This window comes from Mercurialis annua, linkage group LG3 (assembly GCF_937616625.2).
Source record: "Mercurialis annua linkage group LG3, ddMerAnnu1.2, whole genome shotgun sequence".
NCBI classification, from domain to species: domain Eukaryota; kingdom Viridiplantae; phylum Streptophyta; class Magnoliopsida; order Malpighiales; family Euphorbiaceae; genus Mercurialis; species Mercurialis annua.
In genome coordinates this window covers 8282249-8302216 of record NC_065572.1, presented here as the reverse complement: position 1 = coordinate 8302216, position 19968 = coordinate 8282249, and the positions used below count along the sequence as shown (strand labels likewise).

The 19968-nt window shown below is 29.7% G+C and overlaps 2 protein-coding genes across 3 annotated transcripts; one reads left to right on the top strand and one right to left on the bottom strand.

The window, feature by feature from the left end:
* Nucleotides 1-530: 530 nt before the first annotated feature.
* Nucleotides 531-1924, bottom strand: LOC126671518 (transcription repressor OFP5). Its single transcript, XM_050365288.1, has one exon. It carries the CDS (start codon nucleotides 1758-1760, stop codon nucleotides 669-671), a length of 1092 nt encoding a protein of 363 aa, XP_050221245.1. The 5' UTR covers nucleotides 1761-1924; the 3' UTR covers nucleotides 531-668.
* Nucleotides 1925-6347: 4423 nt separating this feature from the next.
* Nucleotides 6348-9541, top strand: LOC126671441 (uncharacterized). 2 transcript variants are annotated; one of them, XM_056104903.1, is made up of 4 exons: nucleotides 6348-6793; nucleotides 7177-7799; nucleotides 8756-9283; nucleotides 9369-9541. In XM_056104903.1, exons 1-4 carry the CDS (start codon nucleotides 6541-6543, stop codon nucleotides 9492-9494), a joined length of 1530 nt encoding a protein of 509 aa, XP_055960878.1. In that variant the 5' UTR covers nucleotides 6348-6540; the 3' UTR covers nucleotides 9495-9541. The 2 variants fall into 2 exon arrangements, with proteins under 2 accessions (XP_055960878.1, XP_055960879.1); XM_056104904.1 differs by having other exon boundaries at nucleotides 6349-6793; nucleotides 8768-9283.
* Nucleotides 9542-19968: the final 10427 nt, after the last annotated feature.

Here is a 19968-nt window from a genome sequence, read left to right as displayed (position 1 = left end):
AAGTTTCATATATTGTGAGCTTGATGGTTGGCATAACTTTTTCTTCAAATGTGGCGGGATAAAGCTTGAGAAGTTGAGTACATGTGGCATATCATCATTTTCAATATTGTAGTATAGCAGAATAATGTAACTTTATGTTTGAAACATTTTCTGCATAAGTCAATTTGAATCTAGAATCACGACATTTATTTTAAATAATTGTTAAGAGTGATGAGTCTTGAATTTGGTCCAAATTTCTGGAAGGCATAATAGTCTAATTATTGATTGAAATTCTGGCCATCTATGCCGTAAGGATACAATCATACAAATATGGACAAATTAGACTCTTGAATATGGACACGGAAGAGTGATATTTTAAGGTTTTTATATATCATTCTTCGATTAATGAAGTTTAATCTTTGACAAAAAAAAAGCGAAGTTTCATAAACGTCAAATTTCCGACACATTTTCAAAATGGGAAACGTTAGATTGCATAAAATGACCGTGCTACTTAGCTGACCATTATTAACTAGAAGCAATTGACATTAAAATTTGCAGAAGAATTAACAAGTAAAATTTGCAAAAGCAATTTGTATACTACATACTTACTATATCACTTGATCTATTGAAATTACATGTACAAATTTCCCTACCATTTATAAATAAGGTTAATTAGACCTACTTAAAAATTAAAACTGTAAATTATGTAACTCTGTATCAAAACATGCTTGATTCAGATCAAACCAAACTTGACGAAAAACCCTGATAATAAGGTCATGATACTCATCAGAATTCAAAGTCAAGTAACATGCCAATAGTTCTTCAAGCTCTTCCGGCCGGATAATCTTCTGCTCCTCGATCATTTCGATCATCGAATCTCTGAAGTCCTTTTCAGGATCATACGAACATTTCACCACCGCGAAGCTCTCTAAACCCTGAAAATCCTCAATCGTTTTCTCTTTCGCCTTCTTTTTCATTTTCAGTTTGGATTTTTTCATATCTTCAATAGCTTTTACTTTGCAAATTTCAGCTGTTCTTGGAGAATTTGCTCTTACTTTGCTAGTTTTCTTCACTCTTTTCTTCTCCATATCTCTGCTTATATACACAGATTTTCTCTGCTCTTCATTTCTTGACTTCACCTCCTCAATCTTCTTTTCTTTCAATTTTCGCCACTCGTACGTCAAATTCTCTTCAAATTCTTCGATTTCTCTTCGTTCCGCCAACTCGAAATCCGCCCTTTCTACGACTCTAGCCATGCTTCGAGGTTTTCTTCGAATCTTTTTTTCTTTCTCTTCTTGATCTTCTTTTCTCAATTTCTTCTCTCTTTCAACTTTAACCCTCGGAGTTTTAATTTCATGCAATTCAGGCAAACTCTCAAATTCTTCGGACAACCCTCGAATTTTCCTTACATGAGAAATCATATCACTAAACTTCTGAACATCTTCTTTTCCGTTAACTCCACCACCTTTTGATCTACACCTTTGACAGCTCGAATCCGGATACTCACAACCATCATCTCCAAAAGATAACCTCCAAAAACCACCACCACCACCACCACCATCATCTCCGCCGTAGAATTCACCCCCACCGCCGCCATGACTAGCGTAGCAAGAAGGATTTGTACTCACAGAATTCCACTTCCCAGCATTTTTCTCAACTTTTGCATTACTATTTACGCTCATTTGCTTGAACTTTGTGAGCCAAGAAACGGGCAGAACTTGAGAAATCAAGAAGGGTCGAGAAGTAACGGAAGAAGATTGTTTTTTCTTGCCCCATTTCATATTTTCTGATGAAATTTGAATGGAAATGAGAATTTTTGTTGAATTTGGAGAGTGATCATGAAGAAGATAATGGAGGGTTTTTTAGCAGTTAGGGGACAGTTAGGGTGATAAATAGGAACGTGGGTTTCTTACGTGTTTAACTGTTGGAATTTTGTTTCAAAAGAAACACCCGCTCTAATTCTTGTGACCACTTTTTCTAACTTTAACCATCTTTTCCTTTTGGAAAAGTTACCTCATTGGTGCCTAAACTTTTTGAATTCTACAGTTTAAGTGTATGAGCATTTGCTAAAATAATGAAATGAACTCCACATTTACTTAAATTGCATCGTCATAGTATCAAAAAATATGATAGTGTGTGTAAATGATACACTTGCCTATATTGAATTAAAATGAAAATTTTCACTAGTTAATTTAAAATGTGTTTTTATTATTTTACAGAGAGAAATTTTGGCGCTTGTGAGAAAATTTAATCTATAACCTTAACAAAATACTATCCAGCGTAAATACTATTTGAGCTATAACTCATTGATTTGAGATGTGTTTTTATTATTGTTAGTAGTGTGTGGTTTGAAAATAGTTAAAAACACTAATCTTATATATTTTTGAAAAGCTAAAATACTTAAATGTTTTTAAAAATAAAAACTCGTGTACTAAACCGGCATGTTTATAAAAGTTTTGATACTACTACTATAATTTTTTTTCTTTTTTACTACTTTAAGAGTATGTACTAGAAATATAATTTATGGCTACAAGGGGACCTCTTTTAATATCTTAAAATCCTAGGTAACATTAGTAGAAAAAATGGAAGTAAGTTCGATTTGATAGAAACTCCTAAAAAATCACTAATTTCTTATCTTTATCTACTGCACAACTTGCATCAGTAGCCAACCCTTTTGGTCATGCCATCAAACAGCTACTTGCCTTTGCAATAGAGACACATTTTTGGACAATTAACTACAGACTAGAATCGTCCCGATCCTTGAAGTTATGAACCGGACTCATATAATATAAATTTAGTTTCTTTTAATAATGAGATAATATCATAAAAATTCAACAACTTTACATGTTTTTTCATTTTAATTTTCGCCGTTTAAAAATCGTCATTTTTTCATACACCAACTATTAATTTTTTCAAATTCATACACCGATCAAATATCTGGCGAAAGTTGCTGACGTGTCACTATTCGATTCGTTATGACATGTCATTATCCGGTTGCCAACTCGGCAATTTTTACCGAATTTTTGAAAGGTGTATGGATTTGAGAACAATTGTTAGTTCGTGTATAAAAATGACAATTTTAAACGGCGTGATTAAAATAAAAAAACGTAGGTGAATTTTATAACATTGACCATTTAATTCTTCTTTTGAGCGATTAAATAATGTCGCTACTCTCTTTTTGTTTTCTGCGAAGGCGTTGGTTTCTTTTGTTTGTTAAAATTAAATTGCTTCCTTTTTTCTTTTTTGGCTTTTACTTTATTCTTTATTCTTTTTGGTTTCTAGATTTTACGACTTCCATTTTTTCTTCTTTACTTAAAGTCAAAAATTATTACAGGACAGTAGCTAATTGCATTGTAACAAGGAAGCCAACGTTAGTATCCAAGAAATTGGACTGAACTAAATCACTAGTTAGCATTGGACTAGGGCTAAGCTTTGCCACCAATTTTTCAGAGTTCTATAGGTATTGGAAGAGAGGCATGTAACTAGAGTTTATCATTAGGCAGGACTAAACCGAGCCGAGCCGAACTTTAAAATATTTATATTCAGCTCGTTATATAAAAAAGTGTTCATATTTGTACTCAATTTGTGTTCAACTCATAATTGTTTATTTAACTGCTAAACGAGCTGAACACGAACTAGGAATAAGTGTAATCAGCCCCGTTATTTTAACCAGAGCTAAAGTACTCATTTTAAAGGCCAGAGACCTAATTTTAATAGCTAAGTAAGAACTTTTATGATTTGTCTATAGCTTATCTTTTATTTAGTCAAAACTACATTTTTTCTTAATATATGTAGTTTTAATGGATTAAACAAATATTTATATTTAATTTAGATACAAGGAAATTCACGAATTATTTATTAAGTTTTTATACGAGCTAATTCATAAAATTTTATTGAGTTGTTATACGAGTCAATTTATGAACTCTTAATTAAGCTCCCACACGAGTCAGTTCACAAGTTCTCAAGATTATATCCGAATCCGTTCAAGCACATATACGATCTATTTGTGAACGTTAACGAGTCAATTATTATTATTATGTACATATTCGGCTCATTTAAATGAATGAACAAAAATCAAAGATCAAACTCAGTTCATTTAAATCACTTGGTTCATTTACAGTCCTATACATGTCCATGTATGGACATGTTCTGAACACCTTATTTTCATCAAGTTCAGTCTGAATTTAAATTCATATTAAGTCAACCCAAACTTGTATAAATTTAACATAACCTAAATTTGGATAATAAATATTAATATCAAATCTGAGAGAAATTCTTAGGCAGACTCGGTCTACCACGTCATCTGTAAACCAAACCTATCACATAATGACACATCATTAAAATGATGGCAATCTTGTAATATTACTATTCAAAGGTGTAAATAAGTAAAAAACGAATTTACAAGATTGCCATCATTTTAATGACGTGTCATAATGTGACAGGTTAGTCTACGGATGATGTGGTAGACCGAGTCTATATAATAATTTCTCCAAATCTGATTGATACTTAAATAAAGACCGATATTTAATAGGGTCGAATTTAATTGGATTAAATCTGAACCCCAAATCTGGCATATAAAAGGTATACATGTGACCAGAATCAAGAAACTTGACTATTACTTCAATTATAATGGACGAATGCATCACTTAGTTTAGAAGAAACCCAACAACAATTGCAATTTATTAGACTTTGCTTGTTAAGACCAAAATTAGTTATTAATACTAAAATTAGGTTTATTAACTATTTTCCTCAACATGTATGCACTTTAATACTAGATTATGTTCTTTATAATATAATGTTTAAAGGCTTAATATATATTTCATGCACTATTATAAATGTGAATACAGTTAATAAGTAGCCGTTAATTAGGCCAACTCTATATTGAATTTGCATGTGCAGCCAAGCTATGGAATATATAAAAAAAGAAAAAGGGTGGTCATTGTCTATTTAAATGTATTATTGTGTGACATCAATTTCAACTATAGAGGGACCATATATAAGTCTCATTTTTGGGTGTTTCTTGCTCATTCTATTTACTAATGCTTCTCTAGAACAATGTGAAAATGATAATCATTTATTCTTCTTGCAAGGCTATATGTATATTAATGATATATATGGCCAAAGTTTTGGTTGGTACTCATAAATAAGACATAAGGTTATGTACTCTCTCCGTTCTTCCGTTCCAATAAAATTGTCCACTTTGATTTTTTTTTTTCAAATTTCTTATTCACTTTCAAAAAGTAACTAACCTTTCATCCTCATTTTTTTTATATTATCCCTATTTAAAATCCATTAATGAGTAAATTGGAAATAAATTGCAAGTGGATCTTATATTAAATAAGGGTATAACAAGAAAAATAAGAAATTTTTTATAAAATTTATAAATAATAATTACTTTTCTTAAACTGTGTGATAAAAGTAAAATGGACAACTCTATTGAAACGGAGGCAATAATATTTTTTACATCTTTGTTTTGTGATTGTTGGGTCCTCAATTGGGTATAAAGAAAAACTATGATAATTTTTTTTTATAAAAATAGGTTATAGATATAGAATTTTAGAATTTTGTAAGTATTTTTAAAAGTAAAAATAAAATAGCGAAACGTAAGAAGGGACAAGTTTTGATGCAACATATAGTTCTTCCTTATTCTAGTTGTCTAGCAAATGTTTATACTATCAACAAAAGTTGTTGTATTTCTTGAAATCAATTCAATCCAGGAAGCTTTATTCTTAGGATTAGTGTGCTTGTTCTAAGTGATTTAGAGCCAAAAAAAAGCTAGATAAAGTTAAAAGATGTTTTCTCAGTTCATATATTTAATTAGGATCAAATAGATCTTTTTATAATTTTATATATGCATTACTAATAAATCTAGGGTAATTTTTATTGACGGTCCTAAAGTTTAAAACGTATCTCAACCGCCCACTACCTAAAGTTTACATTCCAACCGTTTCTAAAGTTTAAAACGTATCCCAACCGTTCATGCACTTTAAATTTATATCTCAACTGTCCTTGCCGTCAATTTTTTAACACCGTCAAATTTGCTAATATTTAATAGTCATTAGTCAACAAGTAATTAATTATTCATTAATTTTAATGACACAAACTACCAAGGCACATTGCCACTTTAGCAAAATTTAACGATGCTAGAAAAGATTGTCGTCAAGGGGTTTGAGATATAAATTTGAAGTACAAGAATGGTTGGAATATTTTTTTAAACTTTAAGGACGTCCGAGAAAAAGAGAGTAAAGTTCGGGGACCGTTGGTAAAAATTACCTAATAAATCTACTTTATGACTAGTTCCTTTCTTTTCTGGTAAGAAAGTTGGTTTAAGAAAAGCATAAGTAGGCTTGTATGAAACAGAATGTGCACCCAACCCATGATTCATTCAGTTTAAACAATCATAATTTAAGATAATCAGACTTATCATTACATCAAACACCTAAAAATGAAAAGAAAAAGCAAGGCTAAAGTGCAAAGCAATGTTTATTTTGTAGTAAAAGGCAATAAAATGCACATTTAATATCCATTTTATGCATATGTATTGAATAGTTTCACCAAGCAATGGCTATACAAATGAATTTAAATTGCTGTCTCATTGTTCTGTTACTAGGTTTTATTTTAGGTGCATGGTATGCAAGAGCTTCAAATGAGTATATATCAGCCATTGGTGATCCGGGAATGAGAAGAGATAATCTAAGACTGGCTATAGAGTCATGGAACCAATGCAATGAGGTTGGTGATGAACTTCCTAATATGGGCAGCCCTAGAGCTGCCGATTGCTTCGACATTTACAAGGCTTCTCCGCAATCTAAAGGTAAATTATAATCTGCCTTATTTTCTCTGCATTTCTTGTTTAAAACTATATGTTGCTCCGGAACTTCTTAAGTTCGTTTCTGTTTCTGAAAACGCTTGTAAAACTACGAAACTCTACGTTTGTAGCCTATTCTTGTAAAATAAGTCATTTCGCCATTTTCTGTTTCTATGTTTTCCTCTTTCAACGTTTCTGTTTTCGTGCTACATATGAATTAATGTGTTTTCTTCTTTCACGTTTCTGAAAACGCTTATAAAACTAAGAAACTCTATGTTTGTAACCTATTCTTGTAAAAATATGTCATTTCCCCGTTTCCTGTTTCTGCGTTTCTATTTCCGTGCTACATACGAAAAATGCCAGTTAATTATATGTTGATTTCTTTGTAGATAAGAATTGCTCCATCTGCAATTTGGTGCCATACATGTTAGTCCACAGAGTGACAGAAGCAGATAACAAGTTAGGTATTGGAGACCCTTTCCTTGGACTACAAGCAAACTCTCTTAACAATGTAAACCTTTACGCAGCAGAAAAAGAACTTTACTTAGGCTCAAAATGCCAAGTTGAAGACACTCCAAATCCATGGCAATTTTGGATGATCATGCTAAAAAATGGCAACATGGACACTTATGCAGCCAAATGTCCTAAAAATGGTCAGAAAATAGGACCATTTGGCCCTGATACTAACTTCCCCTGCTTTGGAAAAGGGTGCATGAACCAACCCTATATTTATCATGACTATACCACATTACAAGGGCCTAATAGGACCACTCTCAAAGGTAGATTTTATGGGTCTTGGGATTTAGATGGTGATTTGAGAAATGGATTAATGGGTAATAAATCTTATTATTCTGTGAATTGGGAGAAGGAAATTGGAGGAGGGAGTTGGGTATTTCACCATGTGTTGAGAACTTCAGCAAAGTATCCATGGTTGATGCTTTACTTTAGATCAGATGCTACATTTGGCCTTTCTGGTGGCTATCATTACCCAACAAGAGGAATGTCCAAAATTGTGAGTCATTCTTTTCTCTCCAAACTTGGTTTAGGTATTTTTACATCTAGGTAAATTAGTCTTGACCTTGTGGTGAGTCTAGGGGTGATCATTCGGTTAAACCGAATTAACCGTTTAGCCCGACATGTTTCGGTTAATTTTAGTTAAAAAGGTTTTGATTAATTCTATTAGTTTGGTTAATTTGGTTTCGTCAATTAATTTTGTGGTTTGGTAATTGTTAATAGTTTTAAAAAATCCAGTTAACCGAATTAATCAAATTAACATGTCGGTTCAATTTTGCACTTTAGATTTTTGTTAACTTCTTTAAATTGGGTTTTGGTTGAAGTTGATAATTTGGTCGCTTCGGTTAAAGAGATAAATAATTGATTAAATTAGTTTTGGTTAAATTGGTTGGTTTTAAACCGAACAACCGTTTGGTAACCCCTATTTGTGCCCATCTTTCACGAAAATGAAAAGACCAAAAAAGACACGCTTGAAACAGAAAACGGCGATTTTTTTTAAAATAAGTCATAAATTTAAATTTTTTGATTGCATAATCATTTTAAAAAACAAAATGCATAAACTTAGTATTTGATAAATTTAGAGAAAAGAGTCAACTCGGCCCTTGAATTTGTGTCTCGGCATCAAATAAGTTATTTTTAACTTTTTAGTCAATTTGATTCTAAAACTTGTGTCTCGGTGTTTAATAAGTCGCTTTTAATTTTTTTAGTTTACTAAAAAATAAAAACTTGTATCTCAGAGTCAAATAATTCACACATTTGAGGTATACAATTAGGGGTGAGTTGATCTATAAGTTAAGAGAACTTTAAACCTAATTGACTAAAAAATAAATAAAAAGTAATTTATTTAATCTCGAGACACAAATTTTAAGATCTTTTGACTTAAAAAATTAAAAATAATTTATTTGACCTCAAAATACAAGTTCAAAGTTCGAATTGACCTTTAACATGATGTAGTACCGAATGCAGATACCAGAATCACCAAATTTTAAAGTGAGGTTCACTTTGAATGTAATAAAAGGTGGGGGACCAAGCAGCCAATTCTACCTAATAGACATAGGAAGTTGTTGGAAGAACAATGGCCAACCTTGTGATGGCAATGTAACTTCAGATGTTACTCGTTACAGCGAAATGATCATTAATCCTAATACAACTTCTTGGTGCCATCCTGACAACCTTAATGTCTGTCCACCTTTCCATACATTTCGGAACGGAACACGTGTCCATCGCAACGACACTACTCGCTTCCCTTACGCAGCCTATCACTTGCATTGTTCTCCGGGGAACGCGGAACATCTCGAAATCCCGTACAGTTTGTGTGATCCATATAGCAATCCTCAGCCTCAGGAGATTTTACAGATTTTGCCTCATCCTGTCTGGGGTGAATATGGGTATCCAACTAAACAAGGTGAGGGTTGGATTGGCGATCCGAAAACCTGGGAGCTTGATGTTGGTAGGTTGTCAGAATCACTTTACTTTTATCAGGTTTGTTGTCCGAATATATTTTCTAATTTTTTCTTGGCGACAAAATTTATTGTTGAAAACGTGACAAAATTTAATTATTTGTCAGGATCCTGGAACTCCTCCGGCTAAACGGCGATGGATGTCTGTTGATTTAGGAACAGAAATTTTTAAATCCCCTGATCAAGTTGCTGAATGGACAGTTAGTAATTTTGACATTCTTGTACCTAAATAATAATATAGTAACAATAGAATTAAATATAATTTTTTAGAGTGGTTCAACCCAAAGGATTTGTTATTCTTTTGTTATAATGCAAATATATATGCTCGTTTTTCTAATATAATAATCAAATTATTCAAAATGCATTTGTGGGAGAATGGTGAAGATATCATGCATTTCTAAAATAGTAAATAAAAGATGAACTTATACCAGGACGCTCTCATATTGGATCGTTATTGTCAGTTTTTTAGACATTCCATCACTTAACTTTATTAGTTAAGTTGGTCAAAAATACGACTATCAAAAATAAAGTCCAAAAACAAATCCATAACTACAAGAAATTATATATTTGGCAACAAATTCTTTTGCAACTAATTTTTTTTTTGCTGCTAAAAAACCTTTTACAGCATTAATTTTAAAAATTGCTGCCATTAGTTAAGTTATAGCAGTATTTTACAGCTAATTGTGTACCAATTACTTAAGGTAACGTTTTATTAGCAGCAACATGCCACAATTTTTTGTTGTTGCTATATGTTAACAGTAACAATTTTAACACTATTAGGAGCAAAAATGTTTGCTGCTAATTATAGTATATCTTGTAAATATTATAAAATCCAAAAAAAATTTAATGTTTTTTTAGTTATTTATTAAAACCAGATATTTAAATGACAATTTTTATTTTTCTTTTAATAAATGGTTTCAAAATAAACTTAATTGAATTCGATATGTTTCAATTTGGTAGAAAAATTAAATTCAATATATTTTATTTGGTTTAAAATTTATTTATATTTATTTAAAATCAAATAAAATCAAAAATTTATTAATATTTTTAAATTAGTTTGAATTAAAAATAAATTTATGGATCAAATTATAAGTATGTTTTTAACAATCAAACACTTTAACTGTTGGAATGAGATTTAATGAATTTTGATTAAAACATGTGACTTCTTATATGATAAATTCTAACTATTTAAATGTGCTTCGATCTAAAATTGTTTAATATGCATGTAAATATTAGCTCTATTCATTTTTATCATCTTATTTTGATTTAATATTTCTAAATAGCATAAAATATACATGAAAGCAAGCCAATCATATTTGTGGTATTTTCAACTTCATGAAAAAACAATGATGTATGATTATTTAATAGAAATAAAAAAATTAAATTGACATATATACTCAAAAAATTAATTGAGTAAATTAGATGAAAATATTTCTTAAAGGATAACATAATTCTTGAATGGGCCGTTTTTTTAGATATTTGAAAAAACTAAATTTCTTTTTTGTATAACTACTATACTTTGCATGGATATAAAATGTGAGGAGGAAGGGAGAATCACGAAAAGAAAAAGGGAAAAAGAGGAAATGGAATGAAAAGTTTAAATGTGAATTTGTTTCTTTTTGAGTAGGAGTAGGATTAGGGTATTCAGAATTTCCGAGGCAATTATATGTGCAATATCAAATATCGTCTGAACCTAAATCACGATAACGATTAAGCTCCTTTTTGAAATTTGGAGCAAAAGAAATTACATACGATCTATGTTTTTTTTATCTTTTAGTTTGTATATAGTATATAGTAATGCTATCTTTTGTTTGCTTTATATGCATTAAAATGAGATTATATTTATAGAAGGGTGTTTCGCTTGGACAAATGAAAGGGGAAGGAAGTTATTTATACTTATATATAAAAGCACGGATGGGGGGGACAGACAAATTTACTGAATAATCCTTTTCAGTTTACTAGTAAATAAAGGTTTTATAGTCATTAACTAATTAATTATTTAATTAATCACTATTATAATTAAAGTCCTAACTAGAATAGTTAGCTAAATTATCTCCAATTTGGTTTTTCGTATGTAAAAAGTAACTAAATTGTCTGCAAATTAGTAGGAATACCTATCTTTTAATTTGATTGAACTACAAAATTAAAATACTGTATTTGATCAATATAATATTATTTAAATTTATATCTTATTATTTTTAAAGATATTATTAATAAAATTAAATTAATTATTTAATTATGGTTATTATAAAACCAAAAGAAGAATAAATTCAGTATGAAAAAAATTTAATAACCGAATATATTATATTTACTTTTATAAAAATTCTTAACTAATTTAATATTAATAATAAATAAAAAATTGATATAATTGTAATAAATTTACTAATATGTTCATTGACGAGTTACATTACGAGCCACGTGCATAGCACGTAATGCGAAACTAGTAATTTTAAAAGGACAAATAAGCATATAGAATATATTATATTTTAATTATCTATTTTTAGTCATTTTATTAATAAATTAAATTAAATTATCTCTATATTGATTAGTTCATATTATATAAATTAAATTTAAAACTTAGGATGGTTTTTTAATTAATAAATATAAATTGTTTTAACAATCACAAAAAAATATTAATAATTTCTATAGTTAAAAAAAGTAATGCTAAAATTAAGATTGTAAATGTTATTAAAAATAAAATAAAGAGTTTTTAGGTGGAAGCAATTAGTATGTCAATTAGTAAATGACAGAAACTGAATTTCATAATAAGTATTGTAAATCAAGTTGCACAGGATCCACTCATCCCAGTGAATCCAAAGACGAATGCCCAAAGATAACAGCACCCAAGTCCTAGAGATCTCGTCGTGAGTGAAGACTGCTCAGGTGGATTCCCCCCAATCCCCAACAAGGCTGAATCACATAGGATTCAGTATGATCCCGAATCAAGTTCAGAACGTCGAAGGATATGATTATACGGAAGCAGAATAAACATTCTAGAAGACCTATTCTCAAAGAATCACTTTCCTACCTGAAAACATATTCTTATTTGGGAAGATAAATCTCTTTAAAAAGACACTCCTAAATATGACTTTTATTAAATAAGAAATAGTTTTCCTATTCAAATAAACACACAAAAGAATTTGATAAGTGGCTGTTGTAAATGTATTGAAACTCTAGTTCAAGAGGCGTAACTAATTGGTTAGAATTTCTTACCATTATAGCAACAATAGATGTAACATCTTGTACACTTTTCCTGAGGAAAGCATAAATTAAGATATAAACATTGGCAGAAAAAATAAATTATATCGCATTTATTTAGCGAATGAAGTTAGTTGCTATGCGATCTCACTAATTCTCATATGATACTCCAAAAGTGCCGACTTACAGTTATAAACATGGCTTTTCAAGATTTATAGCCAAACTTGCTTAGGCTCAAGTAAAACAATTTGCTTATATCCTCACAAAAAATTTGCTGAGGGTCATAAACCTTTTATAAATTGTAGATAAAGATTGATAAAAATGCAAATTATTTCATAAAATTGATTAAAACTGCACCGATTAAAATTTAAATCCATTTAATAGATCACCTGATGTGCATACGAGTTAGAGTACAATAACTAATGAATATATGTATAGCGGGATAACAATAATTTTGAAGATTAAAATTAAGACTTACCTGAGTTGTCGAGTTTTATGCTTTATAATTTATTGTGTAAGAATCAATTTCATCAAAGGAGCCTGAATTTGTGTCACGGTTTTGAAGACCAACATAACGCCATTTTGATGAGAAGCTTCAACGGTGCATGAGAAGGTTTTACATTTCCAGTGCCGATGAGTTTTGCCTAATAGAATTAATGAAAGTGAAGTCCACATGTCAAAATTATGAAACACTACTTTTCAAAATTATGTTAAAAGTTAATTAGGAGATCAAAATTATAGTACAATGTACAGGTTAAAATTGTGTTAAAAGCCAGTGTACATGTCAAAATTGTGTTAAAAGTTGATTAGGAGCTCGGACTTATAGTATAATATAAATATAAATTCTAATATATTTATGATTATTTTCAGTAATACCGATATTAATGTAAATTGATTTTTGACATTTTGTTTTCAATACACTGTCTGTATATTTTTGTTGTAAGTTTTTGAAAAATTACTTTTAATGTAATGCAATTTAATCACCCTTTTGGTATTCAATTTTATCTAATACGATCTTCAAATAGATTTTATTCCAATACATTTTGTTTATATTTTTAATATATACATGGTAAAAGGTATAACAAAAACTCTCGTAGTTTTCATAAAAGTGCAGATCAATCATTTTACTTTTTTGGATAATTAAGCCCTTTTTGTTTTCAAATAAAACAAATAATCCCTTTCATTCAACATAATTAGAAACACTCGTTAATGGTTGTCATGTCTCTCATAAATATAGGAAAAAAGTTCAAAAATAATATTAATGTTTAAAATATTTATCGAAAATTTGAGGGGATATAAGTGTCCCAAAAGTAAATTAAAAGGATTTATTTGTTTGATTTTAAAACAAAGAGAGTTTAATTGTTCAATTTTAAAAACACGAGGGCTTAATTGTGTCAAAAAAGTAAAAGTGTTGATCAGTACTTTTGAAAAAAAGTCGAAAGTTTTATTGTACCTTCTGCCTATATACATCATCAGTATATTTTGAATCTATTCCTTTTGTTTTTGATAATACATTATATAAGATGAATAATTTTTGGTACATAATTCTTTATATTTCTAATAAATATACACACTTAATTAGTCGAAGATTTTTTTTTTAACCAAGATAGGAATTAGATAGAATTGAAAAATTACAAGATGATGAAAGTCATATAACAAATTTTAACTATATGATCTTGCAAGATTAAATCCCAAAATAATTAAGAAACAACTAAGGATACAAGTCAAAAATAATCAAAAGGAAGATAACTCTAAGACGTAAATCTCGCTTTAACTTAACACAACGATGAACAAAGTTCCGTTGGAGCGAGGTCTCGAATTTTATCACCCATCCGATTTTGTCGGCGATCTGCGTGATCCGTTGAGTCCTAACTTCCAAGCATCACCTTCAATAGATCCCAGAAGTCTAGATCTTGATACCGCTTGCTTCGGAAACTTCCTTCACATCTTCAAAACTAGACAATAAGGATAGATCTAAAAAAACACTAGAAAACACCCATACCCACCAAAAAAAGGTCAAACTTGACTCTAAAAAATTGAAGGAAACTTCTTGATAAAAAGTAGAAGGTGGTTTTCCAATCCCCAAAAAAACCACTTTCTTTAAAAATTGTTTATTCAATCCTTCAAAAATGAGAGACCTCTAAAGATAGATTAATTTTACAAACAAATTAACTAAGTCTTTAATCGGAGTAGATCTAAAAAGACAATAAGGATAGATCTAAAAACACCAGAAAACTCAATCCTTCAAGTATGAGAGACCTTTTGATGATAGATTTATTTTAGAAACAAACTAACTAAGTTTTTAATTGGAGTAGATCTAAGAAAGTTTTGGCCAAAACCACCTCCTCAAAACAATGATTTTGGAGTGTGGTTTGAAGAGAGAAGGGAGAGGGTGGTATTTTTAGAGAGAGGTGTGGTTTTCTTAGTCGAAGATAGTTCCTCTACTTAATTAACTTCAGTGGTAACAATAATTTCAACTTGACAAAAAAAGGCTTAAATGCATAAAAAAAATCACCAACTTTCGCGTGTTTTTGGTATTTAACACGAACTTTTAATTTTGGCATAAAAATACACGAACTATCTGATTTTTGCAATAATAACACGAACATAATTTTGGGCATAAAACGACACCGTTTCCCCCCTAAAACGGCACCGTTTTTACCTTAAAACGACATCGTTTTTTGAAAAAATGCAAACTTGGTCTTATATGCAAAAATTTGATAGTTTATGTATTTTTACGCCAAAATTAAAAGTTCGTGTTAAATATCAAAAACACGAGAAAGTTGGTGATTTTTTGTGCATTTAAGCCTTTTTTTTGTCAAGTTGAAATTATTGTTACCACTGAAGTGAATTAAGTAGAGGAACTATCTTCGACTAAGAAAACCAATATTGTGGTTAATTGGTTAAAAAAGTATAAATTGGATTAGATGACCCCGTGTCATAAGTTAAGAAGGCGCGTTAACCCTTTGTTAAAAAAATTGACCATGTAAATCGTTTTCAAGAATTACCACGGCTATTAGATCGATCATTTCATTCTTTGTCTGCTCAGAACGGCCGATCTAATCAATTCGACTAAATTTCAAAGGTTAAATCAGTTTAAATTTTTTAAAAACTAAAAATGCGGTTCAATTTATTTAAATTGAGCCGTAAAAGCTGATAATTATTGAACTGATTAGACCATAAAATCATTCGGGTTGCGATATTTGCAGAGCAAATTTTTATATGGCTAGAGCAAGTTTTAAGATTTGGACATTGTTACCTTTTTATATTTAGTAAACTATTTTTTTCTTTTGGTTAATTTACTATTTTTATTCATAAAAAGTAGCAACATTCAAATTTAAGGGTTTCGTAGACAATATAAAAAAATTCCATATGAATTTCCCTAAAAAATTGTTTTCCCTAAGAAATTCCCTAAAAAAAATTTAAATTCCAAGGTGTTAATAATAAACTTGAAAACCATAAGTATATGTTTTCCGTATGCTTACATAAACAATTTTTCTGGTTTTAAAGCTCAAAAATAGCAATGTCCAAAGCTTAAAAATTGTTCTGAGCGTATCAAAATTTGCTTTGAAAATATCGCCACCCAATCATCCGGTTCCTTAATTATAATTACTTCTAATTAGCATAAATATACATGAAAACATCATATATCTTCACCAAAAAGAGAGGAGTATTGTACAAATGTGAATGTTGGGTTCAATGTGAATCAAAACAGGTACACCAAATAATCAAGTTCAGCTAACGAGCATCTGTAATTGATAACAAGCTCGGCTCGAGATGGAATAGATCAAACTCGATCTTGACTCAAATTTTTCGAATTGATCTTGAGTAACTCATGAGTACCCCCACCTTTTTTACACCTCTACAAATCCAGTTTGTATTTATGATAAACAAGAGAGGAAAAACAAAGAAAAATACCCTCTGATATAGAAAACATCATACAAAGCATTTGTCGAACAAAATTCCACTGGTTACTAATTATATCCGATATATTAATTATATTCATTGAGACACTTATGAATTAAACAAAAATATGATCCATTTTTCGATAACACCATAAAACATGAATAAAGAGGTGCATATTAATTGTAGTAGTTATTTGGAGAAACAAGGGTCTCTGCATATGAGGCTACATCTGATTTGAGTTTTACAAAATCTCTACACTTATTGCTGCTCCTGTTGTATATTGCTATATCATACATCCCCACAACCACTTGATTGTTGTCGTCGGCAAATCCAACGGGCATAAAGTAAAATTTATGATACTGATCAGAATAATCGATGTTCAATTTATACCATGACTTCGCCGTCCCATATTCTTTCATCACCCATAGCTTTACATGCCACTCTTCTGATGTTGCTAAACAAAGATCACCGTCCAAAACAGAAATACGTTGAAATCCTCTACTAATATACTGCAATTCTTAGGGTAGAGGCACCTCTTTGAGCACCTCGTCCATCATATCGAAACACAAAACAACTCCTTCATTTCTAATTCCACGTCGCATCGCAATCCAATGTGGGATCCCATTGGCCAAAGTGGTACATTCACCTACTTGTATAATGTAGGGAAACTCATCATAATCATAATCTATCTTCTTCCAACTATCTGTTTTTATATTATAAACATCTATTGTAATTCTATCGTGGCAATCATGAATTAGAGTAATTTTATAACTGTCGTTTAGCTCATCGTAACCCAGCCCAATAATTTTATGTAAGTATGCATCAATCCTTTTTTATTCCATGGTAGATGGATTCCACAGTATGAGGTCGTCTCTTATACTTACCAGTAACAAACCGTTGAAGGATCCATATACTTCAACGTACGAATAAACATCTCCTTTAAACTCCTCTACTACAAGATTGTCGTCCTCATCCGCTGTAACAAGATTACAAAAGGAGAGAGACGGATGTGTGGATGTGCGATTAGCTTCAACTCGAATGTAGCCGCATTTGTATGCATAATAATTAGCTTTATTACGTTGGAGATGTTGAAGAGTAAACTCTTTGCTCGAAAGAAACGAAAGCCATGAACTATGCACGGCTTTGAATCTTACGATAGATTTGACGGGCAGTCTTAGCAGGATGTCCACCAATATTTCTTCTATGAAATTAGGGCAATTCACCAATATTTCTTCGCCATGAAACTAGTCTGTAGTTCGAAGGAATTAGTTAAAAAATGATGAGCTAAACAAATAAGGGGCCTTTTGGTTCAAGGTTGGGAATGAGAATCGGAATGAGAAGGAATGGGAATGGGAATGATTGTTTTCATTTTTTGTTTGGTTCAAAATTAGTGTAGGAATGGGAATCAATAAAGTTTAATAAAAATATTATTTATTATTTATTAAAAATATTTTTTTTAAAATATTTTTTTATATATAAAAATCAAATTATTTCAAAAAAATTTAAAAAAAACTAAAACATTATTTTTTTAAAAAAAATAAAAATTATTTAAAAAAATTAGATTTTTTTTTATTATTTTAAGTATATTTTTTAAAATAAATATTTGAAAATAGTTTTTTTAATAATTATATATTTATTATTTATTATTAAAATATTTTGTAAAATTTTAATTCTCATTTCCAAAAGTCCATTCTCATAGGGTAAGGGGGGAATGGGTGATTCCCATTGAGGGGGTAATCACATTCCCATTCCCTAGTACAATTTGACAAAACAAACATAAACAATGGGAATCATTCCCATACCTATTCCCATTCCCTTCTTTTTATGGCGAACCAAACGGCCCCTAAGAGACCAAAATGAAAATTGAAAAAGCTGAAGTTGAAGTGCATAAATAATTTAGAATCAAATAACAGAGCAGATGTATTGTACCAAAAGAATACATTATCAACAAATAAACAGCATTGATTGCTTGAATTCATCCAAAAACAAACAGAAATAAGATAATCACAGAGTTGGAATCGAAAAACAGATCAACGGAGATAGAACCTAACCTGAAGATGATTCGACGGAGAGAGAGCGATATCTCCGTTCGACGGACTAATGGAGAACAATATGTTGAGGCTGGCAATGGTATCGAGGGATTATCAAATTTTCCCTTTCGAAGAAAGGGTTTTAGGGTTTTACTTCAGGATTGTCAAAATTTCAGAGTATTTTGCGTATTTAGAAGTTTTAGGTAAAAAATTTAGGAGCCTAAAAATTCTCTTTTAGATCTAAAATGAAGATTATATTTCTAAAAATATTTTTAAATTGACAATTAAATATATTTGTTTCAATTCGCAATGGACTTGAATGTCCAAATTAATATTTAAGAAAATATATGGTAAAGTAGTTAATGTCGTAAATACAAAAAATCATTTTGCAATAGTTATTTAGTTTGAATTTCTTACACATTTCAATAAACATCAATAGATTTAGCGGATTTTAAATAAAAATAATAAAAATATTATTTAAGAATTATTATTTATTATAAAGAGAGGAGTCTTAAAATGAAAATAAACTAAAAAAATGAACAACTCTAAATTTAATTTTTTATAGAATTGATTATAATAAATTTTAAAGTCACTCATGGATCCAGTACAAAAATAAATGTTTTAAATATTTTTTATAGAAAATTTTGTATAAAAGAAAACAAAATAACTTATATAAAAAATTTATGTTTATAAAAAGATCGATTAAAATCACATATTCCAACAATATCATATGAAAAGATGTTTGCTAATGTAAAATAATAATAAATTTTGTAACGTTTAAAGTTTACATAAGAAAATTGAATCGTATTACATATTTTGTTATCACCAATTTTGTTTTTTGTTTTTTTTTTTTGATAATCGAAGATGGATTGCATTTGTTGGAGAAATCGATTCCACGATTTAATAAATTGATTTTCAATATTTATAACATTTATGTCATTACTAAATTTTTTAAAGAGAAAATAACAAGAAAGAAAGAAAAAAGGCTTCACTTTTCACACAATACAACTTTATTAAGTTTGTTTACTTTGTTACCAAATACGAGTGTTTTATTTCATCCACCACCACCTTTTTCTATTAACATCACGTGTCCTATAAATAAGCCTAATTTAATATATTTTTTAAAAAAAACATTCCCCCTTTTCAGCAGGCCTGAGCGCGTCAGGCCTACTGAGCATGAAACAGGTTCTCCATGCACCTGTCATCACAATTGTTTGGGAAACAGGTGCATGGTGCACCTGTTAATATATAAAAGGGGACCTTTTTTTCCAAAGGTCCTCATACATTGTTTATTAAATACATATTATATATTTATACAAATATTTATTTAAATGTTAAATATTTATATTAAATATTTTAAAAAAAATTAAATCATTAATTTATTTTTATATTTATAAATATAACATATTAAAATAGTTTACTTTATAAAAAATTTTAAAAATATTAATTTTAAGTTCGAGATATTTGAATAGGCTATTATCAAATTAATTTTATAATTTTTTTATTTTTGTTACATATTTTAAATATATATATATCCTGATACATATTTGTTGCTTGGTGCATATTCACAATA

Excerpts from the sequence above, each read along its gene's own strand:
- LOC126671518 (XM_050365288.1), bottom strand. The coding sequence starts at position 1,760 with ATGAAATGGGGCAAGAAAAAACAATCTTCTTCCGTTACTTCTCGACCC.
- LOC126671441 (XM_056104903.1), top strand. The coding sequence starts at position 6,541 with ATGGCTATACAAATGAATTTAAATTGCTGTCTCATTGTTCTGTTACTA. Across the intron at positions 6,794-7,176 it reads GGCTTCTCCGCAATCTAAAG|ATAAGAATTGCTCCATCTGC; the intron begins GTAAATTATAAT and ends ATTTCTTTGTAG. Across the intron at positions 9,284-9,368 it reads AATCACTTTACTTTTATCAG|GATCCTGGAACTCCTCCGGC; the intron begins GTTTGTTGTCCG and ends ATTATTTGTCAG.